This window comes from Accipiter gentilis, chromosome 3 (genome assembly GCF_929443795.1).
Source record: "Accipiter gentilis chromosome 3, bAccGen1.1, whole genome shotgun sequence".
Classification (NCBI taxonomy): Eukaryota; Metazoa; Chordata; class Aves; order Accipitriformes; family Accipitridae; genus Astur; species Astur gentilis.
The window spans coordinates 36,801,306-36,822,229 of record NC_064882.1 but is presented as its reverse complement, the minus strand read 5'-3'; the positions used below and the strand labels follow the sequence as shown (position 1 = coordinate 36,822,229).

The 20,924-nt window shown below is 43.5% G+C and overlaps 1 protein-coding gene across 8 annotated transcripts in view; it reads left to right on the top strand.

The window, feature by feature from the left end:
• Window positions 1-20,924, top strand: part of ABLIM2 (actin binding LIM protein family member 2) — a 144,027-nt gene that overhangs the window by 13,016 nt on the left and 110,087 nt on the right. For 3 of the 8 annotated variants that reach the window (XM_049797930.1, XM_049797929.1, XM_049797928.1), the window contains exon 1: window positions 18,765-19,224. The exons of 1 other annotated variant lie outside the window; for it this stretch is intronic. In XM_049797930.1, the coding sequence (XP_049653887.1) occupies window positions 19,209-19,224 (16 nt within the window). In that variant the 5' untranslated portion in view covers window positions 18,765-19,208. Of the gene's footprint in view, window positions 1-18,763; window positions 19,225-20,924 lie in introns of those variants that run through there. 4 more of the 8 variants (XM_049797932.1, XM_049797927.1, XM_049797925.1 and 1 more) reach the window with 2 other exon arrangements.

Below are 20,924 nucleotides of genomic sequence, written 5' to 3'. Positions count from 1 at the left end.
TACACTTAAAAAATGTAGGTAGGAAGCAAGAAAACAGGTTTTAATTAAGATTTAAAACAAAATCAAAAAGCAAATAGTCCTCGAATAAAATTGTAAAAGACTGCTGTAGGTTGCTGCAGTGGTACATTAACATACTAAACTATTTGGAGTGTGACACATTTTCCACATTAGAATTAAACAAATAGCTGCTTAATGCGTTAAGTCATTTCAGTGACATCTGCTCTGTCAAGTTGCCTATGGGCTGGAAAATTAAGCATTATGGCAAAAGATACGCAGATGGACCCAGCAGCTCAGGATTTGCTCCAAGTGGTGGATGGCTGGGGGCCAGTTTTGGGTCCCTTGATACCAGTCCCATTGGGGAGATGCTTTTGGCCCCTGCCTTGGTTTGGTAGGAGATGATCAGCTGTGGGCATTGTCGCTGCCATCCTATTTCCCCCACCACAGCAGTAAAATTGGTGAGTGGAATGAGGGGGCTGTTTCCGGTGTTTCCAAGAGGAATATCCCTTGCTGTGGGAGTATTTTTTTCTTTTTTTCCTCTAATGTTTTTCCCTGTCACTGGGGCTACACCGGTGAGTGGGACTGCCCTGCTTGCTTCAGCCGCTCCTCCCAACACGCTGGGAAGGCAACTTCATGACAAAATTTGTGTGATTGGTTTTCTTGCTCCAAAGTAAGATATTGTAGTACATCTCTAGGACTTTCAATCTTACAATTTTTTTTTTAAATTACTGTTGTATCATTAGTTTACTAGATAGTATACAAGCAGAAGCAAAAACCTTATGCATATCCCTGAGATCTATCAATTAGGCCATGTACACACACAAGACAATTAAGGGAGAAATCACAAACAGTAGCATCTGTATTTATAAACCACAATACAATTTGGAGCCTCTTTTTTTACCGTTTGGATTTTGTTTATGTTGTTCACACAGGAAAGGGATGAGGAGACTTTCAAAAATGTTAAAAACCTTTAACCTTTTTTTGCAACTATGACAGCTAGAACCACATTAAAATAATAAAAAAATAAAGAACAGATTGCTGCATAATCACTTATCTCCCAGTGATGGTACTTAATTTAAAACATCAAGTATTTAAAGGCTGTGATAAAATGGTGAGACTTCATAGTACTTCTTACATTGCAGTCAAAACTCCCGGAACACCCATGTCGAAGAGTCAGCTAAAATTCAAAATGCAGCCATATTAGCAATGTTAATCACATTGCCTGTTCCTTAAATTGCAAGGAACCTGTGCAGGGTGTAGAGACTGGAAACTGGATACCTGTGCAGTAATGCCTGTGACCTATAGGTTATGTGGTTAGGTGGGAATCCTAACAAAATCCCAGCTTTGCAAATTGCCACTTCAAATGTGTGACATCATAAATCAGGTTGCTTTTTTTGTATGTTTGGTGTATGCATAGATTTAAAAAGACAGCTTGGCTTCTGCGTTTCACTGTGACCTTTTGGTGGTGGGATCACCAAGGTCATTGTATGTCTAATATTTGGTTTGTAGATTATAATGAAATTCCTCCTGAATTCTCAGGGTCAGTCCTTGGGCCACGCTACTGCAGATCTGAAGGCAGGCAGTGTAAATGGAAATAGACATATTTGTTGTGATTGATAGCACTATGGGACAAGAAATTTATTCTGACATTTATATCTGGGGAAAAAAAAAAGTCATTCATTTAGCCATTTATAGATGAGTGTGCCTAAAATTAGCTTCTATTCTGTTAGAATCGAATGGTCTAAAGGTACATGTTCGGATCAGAAATGTTGACCCCCCAGGACATCCCAAGTTCCCTGTGGCAGATCCGGAGAGAAAAGTTTTGCTTGATTACTTATGGTACGTAGTATGATACTACGATGGAAGGTGGCCTTGTAAAAAAACCCAGTTGGGCAAAGATGCTGCAAGTTAAAGGTGTTCAGCAGCACTGAATGCCAGTTCACTTTTCGATAGATGCTAAATACGAGTTTGGAAGGCTAATTTTAATCACCCTGCTCCAAAGCGTGTGTCTTCCCTCGCTTGTGATGATGTTTGTGTGAGAGAGGGATTTCAGACAGAAGGTCTGTTTTGCCATCATGCCAGGGTCCTGCCACTGGGATGAAGTGGAGCAGGTCCATGGACAGGCTGGCTGCCTGGATGGTCAGCGGTTGGGTGTACGAGAAGGGGCTGCAGGAGCCAGGCTTCTTCAGGAGACTGAGGGAGAAAATCACTGTCATCTTGTCCCTCCTGGGGGCTGTAGAGAAGATGGACCCAGACTCTTCTCAGAGGTGCAAGAGTCAACACGGTGCAAGAGTCTCAAAGGACAAGAGTCAACAGCTTGCGACACGGCAAGTTCTGATTAGACAGAAGGGGAAACAAAACTCCCAAGAAGGTGGTAAAGCCTTGGAGCAGGTTGTCCAGGGAAGTGGTGGCCTTCCATCCTTGGGGTTTTTCAGGTCGGGATGGGACAAGTTCCTGAGCAACCTGATCTGGTGGCATCTGTGCTGAGCAGAAGGCTGGACTGGATGACCTCCAGAGGTGCCTTCCAACCTAAATTATTCTGTGGTTCTAAATATAGCGTGTGGGAGTGCTAAATTTGACTTTGGCATGATTAAAATTACGTTTGAAGCTAGAGCAGGACAGACAAGCAATGCTTCTGGGACTCTCATGCAGCACTTCCAAAAAATACAGACACACCTACATTTTCAATGGAAACTCGGTTATTCTGTAGCATTATGATATACCATAGTTACAGGACTGTTTCAAAATCACAGCTATGTCTCAGGGTGTGCATGATGCTTAGATGTACTTTGTAAGGGGTCAGATTTAATTCTCCAGGTCATATACTGAACAGCTGAATGGATTCAAGGCTTCTATTTCCCATTCTGTGACAGATAATTAAAAGATCTAATCTCTTGTACAGCTGACCTGAGAATAAAGACAATACATTTCCAATATTCTGTAGGTTTTCTGCATAGCAGAGTAGCCAGCTTCTCATTTTTAGTTTAAGGTCATTATTACAACTAGGCCAGTTTTAAGATAGTGTCTTGATTTAAAGTTGAATTTTGGGACCGTTATTTTCTTGTAGACTGAATGTAAAATATATAGTGAATTCCTAGTTAGGAGAGGTAGAATCTCATTAGTATACAACTGTCTCTAAAATGATTGTAGAAGATATTGAAGGAAATCTTTTTTAAAGATCAGAGCAATTTGAAGTTTAAAAAAGCAAAATTTATTTTATTACATTTTCTAGTTATGTCCATACCTCATCGTACAACTAATAAATGGATTGATACATACCAGAGTTTAGGATTAGCATACAAGCGTTAAAGCCTTTGAGTAGGTCTAAGTGTGTTTGAAAGGTTTTTGAGCAGTGCTTTAAGTAAAATAATTAAATCTTACTGTGTGAGTAGAAGAATACACTTTAAAGTGATTGTTATAATTCCACCTTTGTACAAACGTAATCTCACTGGTTGAAAAGGGAACTTACAGAATGAATGAAAAACTCTGTCTGAGTAGCTTTCAGATTGATTATAATTAGTTTATTTTCTGCCTTTTCCCAGTTTCTGATAATTGTTAACAGACCAAATATAGAAGTGGAAAATCTGGCAGTCTGCTGGAGGATCCCTGGGGACTGCTCTTACAATCCTACAGCATCGGCACATAGGCTGCCTATCTGGAGGACAAAGAGACGATGTACAGCAATTTTTCTTTACCCTTCTCTGCTGCTAAGTGGAGCTCAGAATTGGAATTGGCTTAATCAATTTGTAAATAATTGTTGATTACATCTATATAGGTATAACCATGCTAGCAGACTGTCAGTAATTGGTCTGATGACGTGAATTAGATGATGGACTTGACCTGCAGTTAGAAAGAAAGTTAAATGGAGGCTTAAAAGAAGCAAATTATAAAGCACAGCAGAAAATGTTCTTGAACTAGCGGTGCAGGGATTCTGCTGCTTTGTCAAGTGCCATACTGAATGGCACTGTATTAGTGGTGTATTTATTAATCAAGATAATAATATTACTATCTGTACAGAAAACCTCCATGACACCATCTTGACCAAAGAATATTTTATCAAAAAATCTTAGATTTTTAGATAATAGTTAGTAATCATACAATGACACAGTATCGCTCCTTTTTTCGCAAATGGTTAGCTAGCATTTTGGGCACTTTTTATTATTTTGGTTAAGAGGAAGAACTGACAATAAATGCAGGTATTCCTTGCAAAATTATACTTTCTTAAGAAAAAAGAACATGAAGGTAGGCCATTTTTGTTGCGAATAGCAGGCCCAAAGAGCAGGAGGCAATCTCCTGATTCAGAAACACCCCTTTCAGCTGTTTCTCCACTCCAGAGAACCTCTTGCTCTTCTCTTCCCTTCCCATTGGGATTAGTAATTGGTGGGGTTTGCCTTTCCCCTGGTCCTTCGCTCTCCTCAGGACAGTACCTGTGTTTGCCAGCAGTTCCCAGGTGTTTATATGCAGAGGTTTTCTATTGTTTTACAAACCTTCCTCTAAAAGAGGCAGCTTTCTTTCTTTCTTTTTCATTTAAGCTGTAAAGTTTTTATATGAGTCTGCATTAAAGACACGGTTTGCGTGTATATTTACTGTTTGGTTATATCCTGAACTTGCATAATCACCATCCGGAAATAAGAGTTTGTAACACTGTGGGAATACTTGTTCAGAAAGAGACTTTTTTCTTCCATTGCCTAATTTTAAAGCTTAGAGATAAAAGATGTTTCATTTTTATTATACAATGCCACATATTGTTAATTCTTGCCCAAGAGCAGTGCTTAAACCCTTATATATAATAGCTTTGCTTGAATAAAATATATTAGCACATTGTTTCATACACAATGTTCTCGCTAAGTGATTTTGTTTGGAAATTACTAACACTCTTCTGATTAAACTTGCATTGCTATTGGCAGTAGCATTTCAGCAAACAAAAGCTGGCATCCTGTAGACATAAAGTAATTATGATCCTTCCTCCAAAAAGTTTGCAGTGTCACCTGCCAAAGACATCACGATAAATATCTATGAAGGTCTTTGACTCTATACATAGAAGTATTTCAGTTGACTTCAATACAGCTAATATTTTTCATGTTGATATTAGTATACACTCTCATAGTATGAGCATCCAAAATATGAAAGACTGTTAATGGATTCATGTCTGCAGAGGAAAATCAAAGAAAGAGGCTAGAAAAAAGACTAAATAGCCAATAATTGGGATAATTCACAATTATAAGTTCATAATTATGTAGAAATACTTGAAGGGGGAAGTAGCACAAAAATGAAGACAATGGTACAGTGCATTGCTGAAGTAAGGGATTGATACTTGATACTGAAGTGTTACTAGCCTCCCCAAATTTTTAGAAAATCTAACTTCCAAAACCCATTATATTTGTTTAAAATGATTATACACAATTCTACACAATTAAAATGATTATACACAATTGGAGGGGGGTGGGGGTGGTGGAAAGCTATGTTTTTCTTTTCCCAATGAAGGATAATATTTTCACACGTTTAGAGGGCTCCCACACCGGAGTCACAAGAAGCTTTAATGCGGAGGATCAGGATAGCTGGCGGCTAAGTGACAGTGAGATCCAGGAGATTCAGACATGGTTTGAATAGAAAATAATGAAACTCACAATCCCAACAAGAATTTTAAACAAGCACAGAAACCAGGGAGCAGTTATGCACTTAGGTTTGGATTTCTTTCCTCTGACTTCAGATCTGTCAACGTTAGGTGTCTTGGCCTGAGCTAGTCTAACACGGAGTGGAAAGGAGGCGCTTCCAGAGGACGTTCTGTGTCCAGCCATTCTGTGGTGGTGGTAGTGGTAGACTTCATGGTGGGAAGCTTCTCTCTCTTTTATGACGGTGGGAACCTACTTCAACTACTTTCCTAATTTCTGGATGCCTGGAGTTCGGTGAGATGTCTCCCACCCTAGCAAACAAGGGAAGGCTGAAGTTTTACCTGATCTCTGCATTTGTATAAAGCTCATGTCTGAAGAACTGAAATCTCATTCCTTTGGCGATTACAACAGCCATTGGAAAAGATGCCTTGTTAGTCTTCCTCCTAGTCCTTTGGAAATATAAAGCTGTCTAAAAGCATTGTCGTTACGAAATCAGTGATACAATGGGTGGTGTTAAAGCCTGTCTGCCTCGAGTTGTCAGCGTGGTGTCAGACAGTGAAACTGTGACATGATGGGGGTCATCAAGCTCTATGGCTTGGGGCATAAGTGCGTGTCATTCCCATCTTCCAGACTGAAATTCAGACCAGACTTTTCAACTCTGTTTCAGCTCAGTGTTAGAACAGAGACTAAAATTGAGATAGTGGTAGCATTTCTAATGCTTAGTGATACAGGAAAGTATTACTAGTAGAATAGCTTAAAGAGATGGGACTGATTTGTGATTGGCAGTATGAAAAATGTTGTTAGAATGACTGAGTCTGCAATCTGGGTCAAATTAAGGGTTTCTGCAAGTCATGGTGGCTAATTTAGAGATGCTTTTGGCACCTAATGTCTCACTGGCTTGTGTAAGCAAGTTGGTTAATCAGCACAGAGAAGCACTTCTAGAAGATGTCTCATTTTGCACAGCCCCAATGAGTTGTAGCTAAAATTATTACAAATGTAAGGATTGGATTGCATTAAGGAATTGCTCCTAGTTCTCTGCTTACTTAATGTGTTAGTCCTTACTGTGTCCTTCCTTTTTCTAGTTCTTATGTAGGAAACTGTATTGCTGAGATAATTCAATTGCATCCTATCATTTTTCATACCCTGAGGACCTCATCGGTCTTTTCACAGAGTTGGATATCATGCTTTGAATATGAAATTGATACTCATTGTATTGGTTTTGTGTGGCAAGGTTTTGGTAGCGGGGGTGTGTGTGTGTGTTACAGGGGTGGCTTCTGTAAGAAGCTGCTGGAAGCTTCCCCTGTGTTCGAGAGAGAGCGAGCCCATATCAGCCGGCTCTGAGACGGACCCGCCGCCGGCCAGGGCCGAGCCAATCAGTGATAGTGGTAACACCTCTGTGATAACATTTTAAGAAGGAAAAAAACCAGTTGGGACAGGGAGAAACAGCTGCCAGAGTGAGGAGTGAGAACATGTAAGAGAAACAACCCCGCAGCCCCCCAGGTCAGTGCAGAAGGAGGGGAGGAGATGCTCCAGGCGCCGGAGCGAAGATTCCCCTGCAGCCCGTGGTGAAGACCCTGGTGAGGCAGGCTGTCCCCCTGCAGCCCAGGGAGCTCCACGGGGGAGCAGATCTCCACCTGCAGCCCGGGGAGGACCCCACGCCGGAGCAGGTAGGTTCCTGAAGGAGGCTGTGACCCCGTGGGAAGCCCACGCTGGAGCAGGCTCCTGGCAGGACCTGTGGAGAGAGGAGTCCACACTGGAGCAGGTTTTCTGGCAGGACTTCTGACCCTGTGGGGGACCCGCGCGGGAGCAGTCTGTGCCTGAAGGACTGCACACCGTGGAAGGGACCCACGCTGGAGCAGTTCGTGAAGAACTGCAGCCCGTGGGAAGGACCCATGTTGGAGAAGTTCGTGGAGGACTGTCTCCTGTGGGAGGGACCCCACGCTGGAGCAGGGGAAGAGTGTGATGAGCCCTCGTCCTGAGGAGGTGAAGCGGCAGAAAATAACGTGTGATGACCATAAACCCCATCCCTGTCCCCCTGTGCCGCTGGGGGGGCTTGGTGGTGAAATCCGGGAGTAAAGTTGTGCCCGGGAAGAAGGAAGGGGTGGTGGGAAGGTGTTCTGAGATTTTGTTTTATTTCTCATTACCTTGTTCTGGTTGATTTGTAATAAATTGAGTTAATTTTCCCAAATTGAGTCTGTTTTGCCCGTGACGGTAATTGGTGAATGATCTCTCCTGTCCTTATCTCGACCTGCAAGCTTTTTGTTATATTTTTCTCTCCCCTGTCCAGCTGAGGAGGGGGAGTGATAGAACGGCTTTGGTGGGCACCTGGCATCCAACCAGGGTCACTAATTTCTTCCAGCTTGATCAGATTAACTTTAGTAGACTATGTTTTTCTTAGGTAGCTTGCTCAGTGCTATGTTCATGTCCATATTTTAAGAGAGTACCCAGAAAAGCAAAATAACTTTTTGAAATTCAGGCCTGTTCCTACAGAAACACTATTAAAAACAAAAGGTTTTGAAGTACAGATACTGATAGTGCTTAGCAGTGCAGAAAAACGAGTCATACTAGAGCGAACGTTGATTTTATTCATTACAAAGCAGAATTGTCCTTTTTTAGTTCAGTGAGAGCAGGGCTGTCACTCTAAATGATAGAGAGAAATGGGATGCCACAGCAAGGGTATTTACCATCTGAGTCAGCATTTACTTCATGAGTATTTGGGCTGGGGGGAGAATTATCTTTGCTTATATTCCGTTTTAGAAATAAACACTGGAAATGTGCTGGGGTAGCATGGATCTTTCTGTGTGTCGCATTGAACTAAAGTTGGGCTTTACTCTCGTTAAAACCAGTATTTTTGTGTGACGCTTTGGGAGTAGAGCAGAGCCAGATTGTGCCCTGATGCTCCTTTGGTATATGGTCTGCAGTGGGGAAGAGGAAAAAGAGGTCCCACGTTCTGCAGCCCTGCAAAACAGTAAGGGAGACTCCTGCTCCACGGGGAGTCCCAGGGCTGGTGGAAGGAAAGCGTGAAGAGGCTGTGCGCCCAGGAGAAGGGAGATGTCCAGGGGGAGGATCGAAAGGGAAAGGAGTCATCAAGGTGGGTCAGGGAGGAGCATTTCAGGGGGGAGAATGGAGAGAAATTAGGGATGAACAGGGATGGTTGCAAGTAAGTTGGCTGCCAAGCAGTGTCCTTCTCTGGCCGAGCCCAGCACCCGATGGCCACAGCCTGTCCTGTCCTCTTCTTAAACAGTGTGTGGGTTTGGTGGGGGGGTGTGTGCTTATTGGGGACTGGCACCCAGCCTCCTCGCTAGCTGCATGTGGGAGGCATCCCCGCGCTCTGTGGTGCCCCAGATTTGGCTATACTTAATTTGTCTTGCTTCTGCATAATGCCAACTGGTCGAACAGAAGTCATCAATGCATAGATGTAAGTGGTCATCCCTTGTGGGGAAGCAGAAGGGAGCTTGAAGTGGTTAAGGAGGAGCGACTGTGAATGCAAACAGCCCGAGCTCCACGTGTACAGCAAGAAGGGGACGCGGTAAAACACGCGGTGTCACGAGCTCAGTCCATGGACCAGGACGGCTGTGTCAGTGATGGCCCAACAGACCGAGTCTTGCTTCAGCGGCATATAGGTCATGGAATAGGATCCTACGTAATTGTCATCTTAGTAGGTTGTTACTAAAGACCCGAATCAGTAGGATTATTGGCAATTGGAGCAGCTTGCAGCCAGATGAAACTCCCTGTTTCCTTCCCCTTGTGTGGAGGAGGAGTGACCTACATCTGCCTGGTGGGGCGTGCAGTGGGGCTGCCAACCTCCACGTCCCAGCAGCTCGCTAGGCTTTTCTGTGTTAGGGACAGAGATAAAGGCCTCTCTTGAGACAGAGGAGAATAAAGGTTTCTCTAATGCTCTTGCAAAGGTAGCTGGTGTTCACCTGGCCTTGGCTACAATTTTGGATTAATTGTATTTTTTGCATGGAATGTGAGGACTTACCAGGTTCAGTCCTAGTGAAGCTAAAAGCCAATTTAGGTTAAGTAAGCGCATCAAAATGGTTTCTTTTGCTTTCTCTTGTTTTGACTTGAAAAGCATTCTTTGATGCTTTCCTTCAACAGTATTTTACAGTTTCCCCCCTTGGTGAACAGAAACGAATTTCGGAATCACGCTTTTCATCATGCAGGGCTGCATTTATTCACAGAATCATACAACAACTCGGGTTGGAAGGGACCTCGAAAGATCACCCGGTCCAACCTTTCGTGGAAAAGGGAGCCTAGATGAGATCATCTAGCGCCCTTTCCAATCACATCTTGAAAACCTCCAGCAATGGAGACTCCAGCACAACCCTGGGGAGGTTCTTCCTTCATGAAGGGCATGATTGTTCTCACTGGGAGACATTTCTTTCTTATGTCAAGATGAAGCCTCTCCCAGTACAATTTGTACCCATTGTCCCTTTTCTTCATGCAGCTCCTTGTGAAGAGAGAGTCTCCATCCTCTTTGTAGCAGCTCTTTAAATACTGTAGTACTGCGATGAGGTCCCCCCGAGCCTGTTCTTCATCCTTCTTTTCCAGTGAGTTGTACTAAGTAAATACAGGCAATGTGAAGACCGTGGCAACTCCTGTTTGTGCTCACCACAGCCTCGCCCTGACACAGGACTGGGACCAGACCTTAGCCACCAGTTTCCCTCACCTCCTCTAAACTGAGGTCGCCACGCAAAAGCAGCCTGGGTGCAGAGGCTGGATGGGGACTAGCGGGCTCCAGCATCCCCTGCCCCCCGACCGCAAATATCCCACTATTGTTCCCTCGGCACAATGAACATACTTTGTCTGTGTTTCAGCCCTGTTGAAATCAGGGGAGTGAGGCTAACGTGGGATTTGGCATTGCATTTTCATCCGTCCTTTACTGTACTGCATTTCTGTACATCTGGGAAAAATGGTGTGTGATATCTTTATTTTATAAGTAAGACACAATTTTATCAGATGATGTTGCTTCTTCCCCTTCTGTCTGCAAAAGGCAAATATAAAGCTTCAGTCCAAAATACTCAATTTGACATAAAACTCATTTGCTGTCTGAATAAGGTGTCAGGTTGCAAATCAAGCAACCCAAAACTCGGTCAAAAAGCATGTTGTATAGATAGCTCAAAAATGTATCTGTCGACAGTAGAACTGTTAGTTGCAGAACTGTGCAAGAAGTAGCACAGTGGCTGTAGGCTCCGGGGTTGAGTTTGTGTGAATGTAACACATTTCTCCTATGAATGCAGTGTTGAAAGATAATTAATTGCAGAAATTACATGGCCTGAATGTGAAAAGGGAGGAAACGTGCTGATGTATCTGATGGGGAGGAAGCACAGTTAGGTTTGTATGTGTGTAATCGGATCGAAGAAGAAATCCTCATGCTGTGAGAACTTCACCAAAGTTAACTAATTTGCACCTGTGTAAGGTAGTGTGACTTCAGCGCCAGCACTTCAATAATGTCAATACCTATATATATTTGAAATAACTGTATGATTGCAATAAACCAGCAGCTAGTCCCTTCTTAATGCCAAATTAAGCAGAGCAAATGAAACCAGGATATCAGTTTTATATTGCAGAATAATTATTTAAGACATTTTTATATGCTGTAGAATACAACATAAAAAGGAAAGAACCTTTTAAAAGGTTATTAAATTATAGTTTGTAATTCTTTTAGGAACACCATTTCATATAGCATTAGTGGAAAGTTAGTAAATTATAATTTAATTAATGATTGGGGGTGATTCATTGTGGCTTGGCTAGCAAAGTGAACTATTGTTTTCTACGTAATTTTATCTTGCTTTTGCTTTTTAGTGTTGCTATAACAAGCAGACATTGTTATTATTATTCTGTTTGTACTGGGGAATGGAAAGAGAAATGAGCCATGGAAATTCCTTCTAAACTGTTTTTCCCCAGTTCCAAACATTTGCTCATTTCCGAGCCAGGGAGTGTGCTTGTTCCCCTCCTCCATTTGATGACATGGAGCAAATATCAGTGTGAAGAGTGATGCCAAGCAGGGATGCTGCCTGGTCGGTGCTACAGCCCTGGGGGGAGGAAGTAACACTGAAAGGCAAAATTCTGATCGAGGGTCATGGCCCTCTATAGCTTAATGCCCTAAAGATGAGGGGACTGGCAGGAATATGGCTTGAGTAACTGGTGGAGGTGCTAGAAGTGATTATCAGGCAGCCAGGGAGCTGCAGAGCAGTAATAAGACACAGAGTCCAGTGATTTTTTTTAATTGATTCTTAAAATTTCAGAGCTACTTATGCTGGAACTGAGCAATAAAGAATATAAATTAATTTAGACATACTCCAAGAAAAAAAAAAATCCTTCTGCTTTGTTTCTTGGTATTAAAGTGAGCTCGGAGACATAATTTCATTTCAGATGTTACTGATGAGAAATTGTAACCTTAGGCAAACAGAGGAAAGGCTGAACTTCTGGTAGTGATGAGTAAATTGCTAAGATCAAACCTTGACTGAATTCAGATCAGAAATTAATGCTGTTACAAGTCTTCCACCCAAATCAATAATAGTTTTACTGGTGGGCTTCACGGGGAACAGGGTGAAGTCCAACAGCATCACATTTCCAGTGATGACTTCTTTTTTATCTTTTTTGCTTTCAAAACAGCACTCCACGTTGTTGACAAATTCCTCGGTGATCACCAACCAAAATGAATGTATTTACGTAGGCTTTGGATCTGACCTGCTGCTTTGCAGCTACGTCCGTTTATAGAGAATGGGATTTGGAAAGCAGGCAGAAAAATGTTTTCTGGCATGGTCACTGTGGGCTAAATGCAAGGATTAAAGCGCTGGGAGTCGGGCGCGTGCGCAGAGGACGCGGAGAGCTGAAGATGGGGACGTGCCTGAAATCCCCTCTGCCCTCTGGGGCAGGTTTCTCGTTCAGGGCTTTACTCTTGGGATTCACAGTCCGGGTCCTGAACGTAATTTCCTCTCCTCGCCTTTGTAAACCCGAGCAGAGCTCTCTGGGCAAAAGCTGGGGTTAGACTCGCAGCCACTTGAGCCCCTGAGTAAGTGGAATTTGCGGCTGTGGTTCCCTGTTGGATCTGTTGGGGTTGAACTTTCCACTTTTTCAGATTGCCCTAATTTGGAGACTATAGCCGGCTTTTTGCCAAGAGTGGTTTCTGCATGTGCGTTTGGTCATGCGTGCCCGTCGTGGCAGCCCGTGCTCGGCGGGGAAGTGTCTCTCCAGGTTTCCTCCAACAAATGTGCCAAGGATCCGGAAAGGTCGCATTAGTCGTGTTTTCTTGGAAAACAAGGAAGGTAGCTCTTCAAGTGGAAGATTCTCGGATCTGCTGGGTGGCACCGAGTGAAGCTCTTGGCACCCCACACTAGCACAAAGGATATAAGCTACAAACAAGCACGTACAGCTGCTTTACCATCCTCTACATATGGAAAAGGGGGGGCTGCTGAAGGCACTTTCTTGGAGTCCTCCACGGACAGCTGGGAAATGGGAAGTGAAAAATCAGGTCGCTCTGCCTTTGGATGCACCAAGGAGCAGGTGTGAGAAGGGGGTTTTCAGCCTTGCAGCTTTGGACTTAACGTGTGTGGCATTTCAGGCACGAGTCTTTCCCTAGACCTAGTCCCAGGCCTCTTAACTCTCAAAATCTTCCCTTTTTTGGGGGTGGGGGTGTGTGCGCATTCATTTCTTTTTCTTTATAAGACACCTCCAAAGTTAAATTTCTGGATTCTAATTAAAACACGAGAGGTTGAATCTTTTTTCTAAACAGCACCCAACCCACATTATCATTTAATGTATGATAGCTAGCTGGTGATTGCAGACTTATGGCAATGTCTGTGTACGTTTTCAGAGGAGTGCAAATCAGTGAAGATTCTTTAAGTCTATCCAATTACTTAGCTAATACTTCAGTTTATTCTCTATTTAAGCACTCACAATTTCCATTGATTAAAACTCCAGACAATTTAAATGGTAATTTTGTATGTAAAATAATGATAAATTAACATGCAGTGATCTCTTTCTCTCTTTGTGTGCATGTAGCATCAACCCACACAGAAAAATCCATCCTTAAGAAACTGCTCCATGCATTAATTTACTCCCAGAAGAAATACACGAAAATGATCTTGGCGTCTTTGCAATGCCTGTCATCTTTCTTGCACCATTCACAATCTCCTAAATGTCAAATTCTTATTGTAGTTTAATTCCTCCTGTATTAAAGGATATAAATGAGCTTTTCTAACTTTCATGCCTACTACGTGCAATTTTTGGCCTCACCAACTGACATTTATTGCCTCGTTCTGCTTCTTCAATTTCCCTCCCATAAAATGCAGGGCTAGGATTCTAGGTTTTCTTTCGGCAGTTCTTGTTACAGTACCGTTTCTATTGCAGCTGGGATGCCTTCCCTTAATACAATACATCCCATTATCCTGTTCACTTTGCCAGGTTACCGCTGGGTATTCAGCAGACAGTTTAAGTTTCCCTCTTGCACTCTGAAGTCCTCTCTCCGGTTAGTCCCTTGTAGTGCCTGACCTTTTAGAAATTAATACCTTTTGTTAATTGCTTGCCTTATCCTTATTACATGGCAGTTTTTTTCTGCACTAAACGGTCGCCTATGACCTCTACTTAAGCAGATCTTTTCTTATCTGATATCTGCTCCATTTATTACTGGCCATCCCTATCAGTTTCATAAGGTCAGCAGATTCCCTGTGCGGCAGGTTCATTTCTGAAGGCGTGTGACTTGCAGTACCATCGCTGTGGCTCTCATCACCCCTTCGCTGCTAACCAGACCGTATCCCTTTACCCTCTGACCTCTGTCACGTTGCTTTCTGGATGTGCCAGTACTTCGTCACCTCCTTATGAGACAGGGGTGGGGTTTTTACCATCCTCCAAGGATTTTCTTGCACCCTATTTATGGGTTTGATATACTGCTTTTCCCCATTCCCCAATCTCTGCTAAAGGCTTTGCAGGCTTTACGTTTGATTTCCGCTCACTATTTCATGTGTACAGTTTTCTGAAGAATACTAGATGGAGCTTTTATTCTAGCTGGGGGAGTAAAAGGGGCTAACGCACCCTTCGGCCTGGGTCTAGGTCTGCTGTAGAGGGGTCCCCGCTGGGAGAAAGGAGCTGGGAGTGGGAGAAGTTCTGGTTTCATTCATCCAACTTGCTGGACAGCAGACAAGGGCTGTCATCACGAATTTCAGGGCTGAAGGAAGCTCTTTATTCTCAAGAGATAGCAGGGAGCAAAGAAAGACTCGTGACCCAGTTACCTCTGGAGCAAGCACAGCTGCCTGCTCTCCGTTATGCAGAGCTCAGAGTGGATTCTCAGCCTGATTTCACATTTTAAGTTTTCCTGCTTCATAAATATGCAGCGTTGTCAGTGTGTTATACTTCAGTGCCTTGTATTACAAGAGCCCACAAATCGTTGTTTTTCTCTGCCTTGCTTTTGTGTGTGTTTCAATTAAAGATGCCCATGTATACAGCTCAGTGCTGTGCAGGTGATGAGGAATGTTTTCTCAAGCGTTGACTTGAGGGTGGAGGTGTTCGAGAGCCAGAAGTTTAAATTGAGGCTGTTTCTGAGCGGGACAGGTTTTGGTAGGGTGCAGCGGGTCACCGAGGGCATGGGTGGGTGACTTGCAAGTCCATTCCCAGCAGGAATGGGATTGATGCAAGAGAGGCTGGGCAGAAAGTTGGAAGGCGTGGGTTTAGTTGTAGAGACACCATTTATCCAACTCCATCTTGTTAAACCTTTACCCTTTTACTGTTCATTTTCACTTCTACCACGGGTTTGTCCTCTTTATTTGGATCATAAGTGCTTGAGGGCAAGGACCATTCAGCAGTAGAGCCAACTTTGAACACAACCACTAAGGAATATATCAGTTCAATTAATAAATTATGACAGTTAAAAGGAAACAACTGTTTCTTAATTTTATTTTTGTCCTAGTGATAAAGCACTGCCAAAATCTGTCTCATTACATACAGAGGCATACTTAATTTTACAGCATTTTTGTTTGTTTGGGATCATATTGTCCCTAATAGAGAATTCAAATAACCACTAGCCTGGATCAAAACCACTCTAAGGCAAAAAGAACATGAAGCAGCGCTACAGCCAGTTTTTGCAACCTAGAAGGAAAGATACCTTAAAGCATACTGAGAAGAAAACTGTGAAACATGATGTTTTCTTTTATTTTCCAGCATTTTCAAAGCAAAATTCATTAATTATAGATTGTTTCTGAAAAGTAGATTTCTTAACCTGTATTGAGACTGGAGTCTGTAGTTAAACAGACTTGCTGTTAAACAAGTCATATATGCAGTTGGTTAGAAACCTAGTGAGCGACTTAAAGTCCAGGGACATAGATTCATAACATCATAGAAGAGCCTGAGTTGGAAAGGGCTCATGAGGATCATTGAGTCCAACTCCTGACTCCACATAGGGCAACCTAAAATTTAAACCAATATGCAGATCTCAAGCAGCATAAGGGTTGCTGTATCTAAGCAGGGACATACACGTAGTATATTACAAAGGCTCTAAATCTCAGGTGTTGTTTTAGCTCTGAATTTTAAAAAATTCTTGATTAGAAAGTACTTCATATTTTACAGTGAAGAAAAACATCTACAGTCTTCCATATTTAAATAAAATTAGTAATTCTTTCTAAACATTTTCAAAGACAGGCTATGGAGGAAGCTCAGAATGGGTCTGGTGAGGTGCTGTGAGCATGGAGGAACAGGCACAGGGTTAGACTACATACCGTCACCTTCAGTTACTATTGACATTAACTTTTACTGAGAAGAGGGCAGCGAGTACAGTAAAAAAAACGAGTTCATTAGGAACGGATCTGAAATCTTTTAAAAATGCCCTTTCCAACCAATGGTACCATAAGCTGTAAAGAGTTTGCAGCCAACTAATCCATTTCAGAGTGGCCTAAATTCGTTGCTAAGCTGTCTGGCTGCTGTTTGCAAAGACATCAGTGAAGGCATTGACCTCGGCAACGTAACCTTGGTGGAAGGAAACCCAAAACAGAGGATGGGCGAGCGCATTGCTGCGGCTACCGGGGCTGCACTTGGGAGTTGTAAGAGGAGCCAAGCGCCTCATCCATCTCTATAGCAAGGGCAGTGTACTGTTACTACCTTTAAAACAGAGGAGTTACAGGTGCTTGGCGTTGTGTTGATTTGGGAAATCGCGTTAAAGCCACCCTGCTTTCTGGATCGTTTGCAGCGGGAGCGTCGGCAGGCGGTGGTCTGAGCTGTCTCGCCGGCGCTGCTGGCGCTGCCATCCCTTGTCCCGCTCCCTCAGATCGGCTCGTCACGCTAACACAGTGCAACGCTCTTGTGCTTTGTGCCCGTGAAGCCCACGAGTGGTGCTGGAGTTTCACAGAAACACCGTCAAAACCCTCTGAGGTCTTTGAGTGTGATTTCTCCTTTGCTGTAGCCGAGCGGTGAGACCACAGGGGAGGCTCAAGGATCACACCTAGAATTGTAAATACAAATTAGTACGCTATGTGACTGCATGATGAGCGTATAAGGTCAAAATGTGAGTTTTATAGCATATAGCCTTGAAAAGGAGAAAGCCTGGTGAGCAGAGGGAAAAAGACTGTGTGAGAGGGAAAGCGCTTTCACTTTTCCTGCCTATTAATTTACGTTCCTTCAGAGCGTTGCTATTTAGCAAAGTGCCTTCTGTGCTTCTGCCAAGCTGAAGTAGCCGCTGGGAAAAACTAAGTAGGCCAAATCCTGCAAATATCTGGAGAGCTCAGCCAGGGTGGCTGATGATCCAAAAGAGCGCAGGGACAGATTTGGCCTCACACAGACAGCACAACAGTATTGAACAAAGTAAAATATTGCCATAAGGTTTTACTGCCAAAAATCAGTTGCTGCAAGATAGTGCGTATATAAGGAAATTTAAAAAAAGGAATAATTCATAGTTTTGATTCAATGTGCGGAACCTGGGTTCTTCAGATCTGCTCTTTGGGTCTCAGGCCGTGTCAGTTGGGGGCCATTTAAAGTTACGGACCGTGTCTGGCATGGCCCAGGACACTGGTGTATGACCATATAGATTTCTGAAGTCAGAGCTCCTCAACTGTCGCCATAGAAATGCTCGTTCTGTTCCCAGTAGTCAATATGGACAAACAAGGTTTTGTTTCGTATCCATTACAAAATGTAAAGACTTTTTCTGTAAGTAAAAAGCCAAAGGGAAACATTCTGAAACTCGGGGGAGTTGGTGATTTCTGCTTTAGGTGGTGGGCATTTCTGTAAGATCTACAAACTATCAGCTGTTTCTGGCTTCTCATCATGAAATACTTTCAAACTTGATCATAATTGCATCATGTAGATGCTTTTGAAGCATAGATGCTTTTTGTTTTCAAAAAATTGAATAAAGAGCCTCCACCCCCTCTTTATATAGTTTTTATAACCATTCATCCATAGTGAGCTGATAAGCACGTAAAAAAATTAATAAGAACATCACTAAGCCATAAAACTTGCACTGTATTCTACACAAATAAGGCCTTTTTTTCCCTTTTTTTTTTTTTTTTTTTTTTCCAAACAAGGAAAACCAGTATTTCAAGTTTTAAACAACAGTTTGTCTTTTGATGGAGATTGGAAGGTATTGAACTTTCTGTGAAATGATTTCGCATCGACTGTTAAGCTCTATGGAGACTCACCCTTCAACACATGCAGATTGGATCAATTCAATAGATTTTAAAATGATTCAGTGCAAACTATTCTTCAACCTGCGTGGCAGAGTGAACTTACTGTGCTTTTTTGTGCAGAGCGCTGCACAAGCTGGGTTGCTCTCGCAGCCCTCCCTCAGCAGCATCGGGAGCAGCAGAGACCTGTTTTCACATTTACACCCCTGACTAGCTTCTGTTTGCTGAAGGAGAGGAAAAGCTGTTTTCTCTGCTGCTTTGTAACCAAGTAGGTAATGCCTGGGTAAAGGATGGTGAGCGATGGAGGGTCGAGAGTGTTTTGGCTTCTGTGAAGCCTGCAGGGAAAAAAAGGGTCTGCATTGTGGGAAAGGAAGGTGCGATCCTGTTCCTATCCCGGCACTTTACTCCAGGTTTAGCCAGTTTGTTCTCCAAGCCATCGCTCTCCTTTCCAATGCATAAGTCACGTTACTGCCTTCATACAAATTTAGTCCGAAGCAACTCAGAGCTACAGATTTTAATCCTCGTGGAGTATTCACATGATAGCTGGGCAAGCACATACTGCTTTAAATAGCTCAACACATCGCTGTCATTCCCGTGATATGCAGTCCAACTCCGTGCGAGCGGTCAAGGGAGAGATTTTTGCCCGCCAGGTACCTCGCTGAGCACCTGTGTGAGAGAGACGGGCTTACAGCATCTTCTGCCACCGGCGCTGTGCCCTCCTGCACCAGGGGCACAGGACCGCCTGGACTGGGCGGATGGCTAGAGGGCTTTCCCAGCAACCCCAGCCCGTATTTTTAACTGGAGTCCGGGCAGGTTGCAGGTTTTTATTTCTTTAAGCGAGGGGCTGGCTCGCCTCCAGCCTGTGCGTGGGTGCCGCGGGAGTTATATCTGAGCCCGGGGCGCGTTGGTGTCGGAGCGGGAGCCGTGCCCTCCACGCCGGCGGCGCTCGGCCACGCGGCAGCCCTGCTTCCAGAAGGGAATTAACGCGGGAATGCCGGAAGATACAGGTACCGTGGGATGACTCCGCATTTTGGAAAGCCTAGACCTGAAATGACTTGGTTGTCATCCAGAGCCGCGGTAACAGAATCACCGATGCTGTCGTGAGAATAATTATTCTGTGTTTACGTGGCAACGCAGCAGAGCGGAGGAAGATGGTTAAACATTGATTTTAAATTGTGCTTCCTATTCTTTTAATTATATGAATGATGATTTGGAGATTATAATGATACTGGCACTTAGCTGACAGCTCAATTTGAAAACTTGCTTCATGTTATTTATTTAAAATTGATTTTAGCGTTTATATGAGATTGTAATGAGAAAAATACCTATTGCTTTATCTAGATATATTGGAGTGCTATTCCTATATCCTTTCTCATTGTAATCTTGCTAAACCCCTACAAAAATAGCCTTTATGTTGCTGCGGTAAAGGCTCCTAAAATTCAGCAGAGGTTTTTACTCACTGCCTTTGGATTTGGTAAATATTTTATTATAATAATGAGGGCAGGAGGTTAGCTCATGCTAGGCTTGTTTATGCGACGTGAATGTTGCACTGCGCATATGGTGAGATTTGGAGCTCCCGTGTGCTGAGTACTTGTGCTGTGTTGCATCTCTTATGCATGATTATATTCACATTCTGCTGGGTAACACCTCTCATTCGCCTCTGATCCCATAAACTCTGTAATTAGCAGTAAAAGCAGAGGCTGCTTCAGTCGTGCTGTCCACCTGCTGTCCTGTATCAGCTGTAGGTTTCTGTTTTGATTATGATCCATAGGAAGTGCTGGAAAAGGCATGCAATCCTGTCCTCAGTGCCAGTGGAAAAGCACTGTAAAAGCTGTCATTTATAATTAGTAGGAGCAGGTATACATTTCAAAAAGGAACATGATTCTTGAACTGTGTTATTTTGTATTTTTGGACTATGTGAATGCATGCAATTAAATGGAGACATACTGACGTAAAGATTTATTGAATTTGCTGACTTGCCTGTCTTATGGTATAGGAACTACAGAGGGAAGCAGTAATAGTGCTTTGCTGTAGGAGCCACAGCAGAGCTCTTGGAAAGAGCAGCGAGCATTTCTGGGGGAGCGGCTGGACCCACTTGGTGCAGAAAATCCCCGTTGGGGAAGTGATCGAGCTCATGTGCGCTGGCGTGGGGACAGTTCAGCCCTCAGCATGGCCAGCTGGAGCGCTCAAGGGACTACGTAATATGGACATTCACCGCAAAAGTTCTTTAGCTTTCCCTTTATCCTTGTTATCTTCTGCTTTGTTGTGAGATGTACGGAAGAAAAAGGTGTTGTGTTATAACGAAAAGGCACCGTAAAGCATGCAAATGTGTTTGAAATGTCTTTTAACGCAAGCTGCTAATTGAGAAATAAGGTACATCAGGTTACCGCTAGTTATTTAACGTGCTGTTGCAGAACATCTAACGTGTCTGCTCCGTGGCAAGTTTGGTGCCTGTGCATTTGGTCACGCTGTGCTCCCCCCTGCCCCAGTGCCTGGACCACCGGGGTGCAGAGCCGGGCAGGGCAGGGGCCGGGGAATTGCTCTTGCCTGCTGCCGAGCACGCTTGGAGGGATGGATGGATGGGGAAAGCTCGTGGACTCCCCGTTCCACAATTGCTCTTTTTCTCATCCTTTCTGTGGAAAGGACCATCGAGTTCTCAGGGCCCCACGAGGCTCCATAATGAATCACCAGTTCTCAGGGAAAAAAC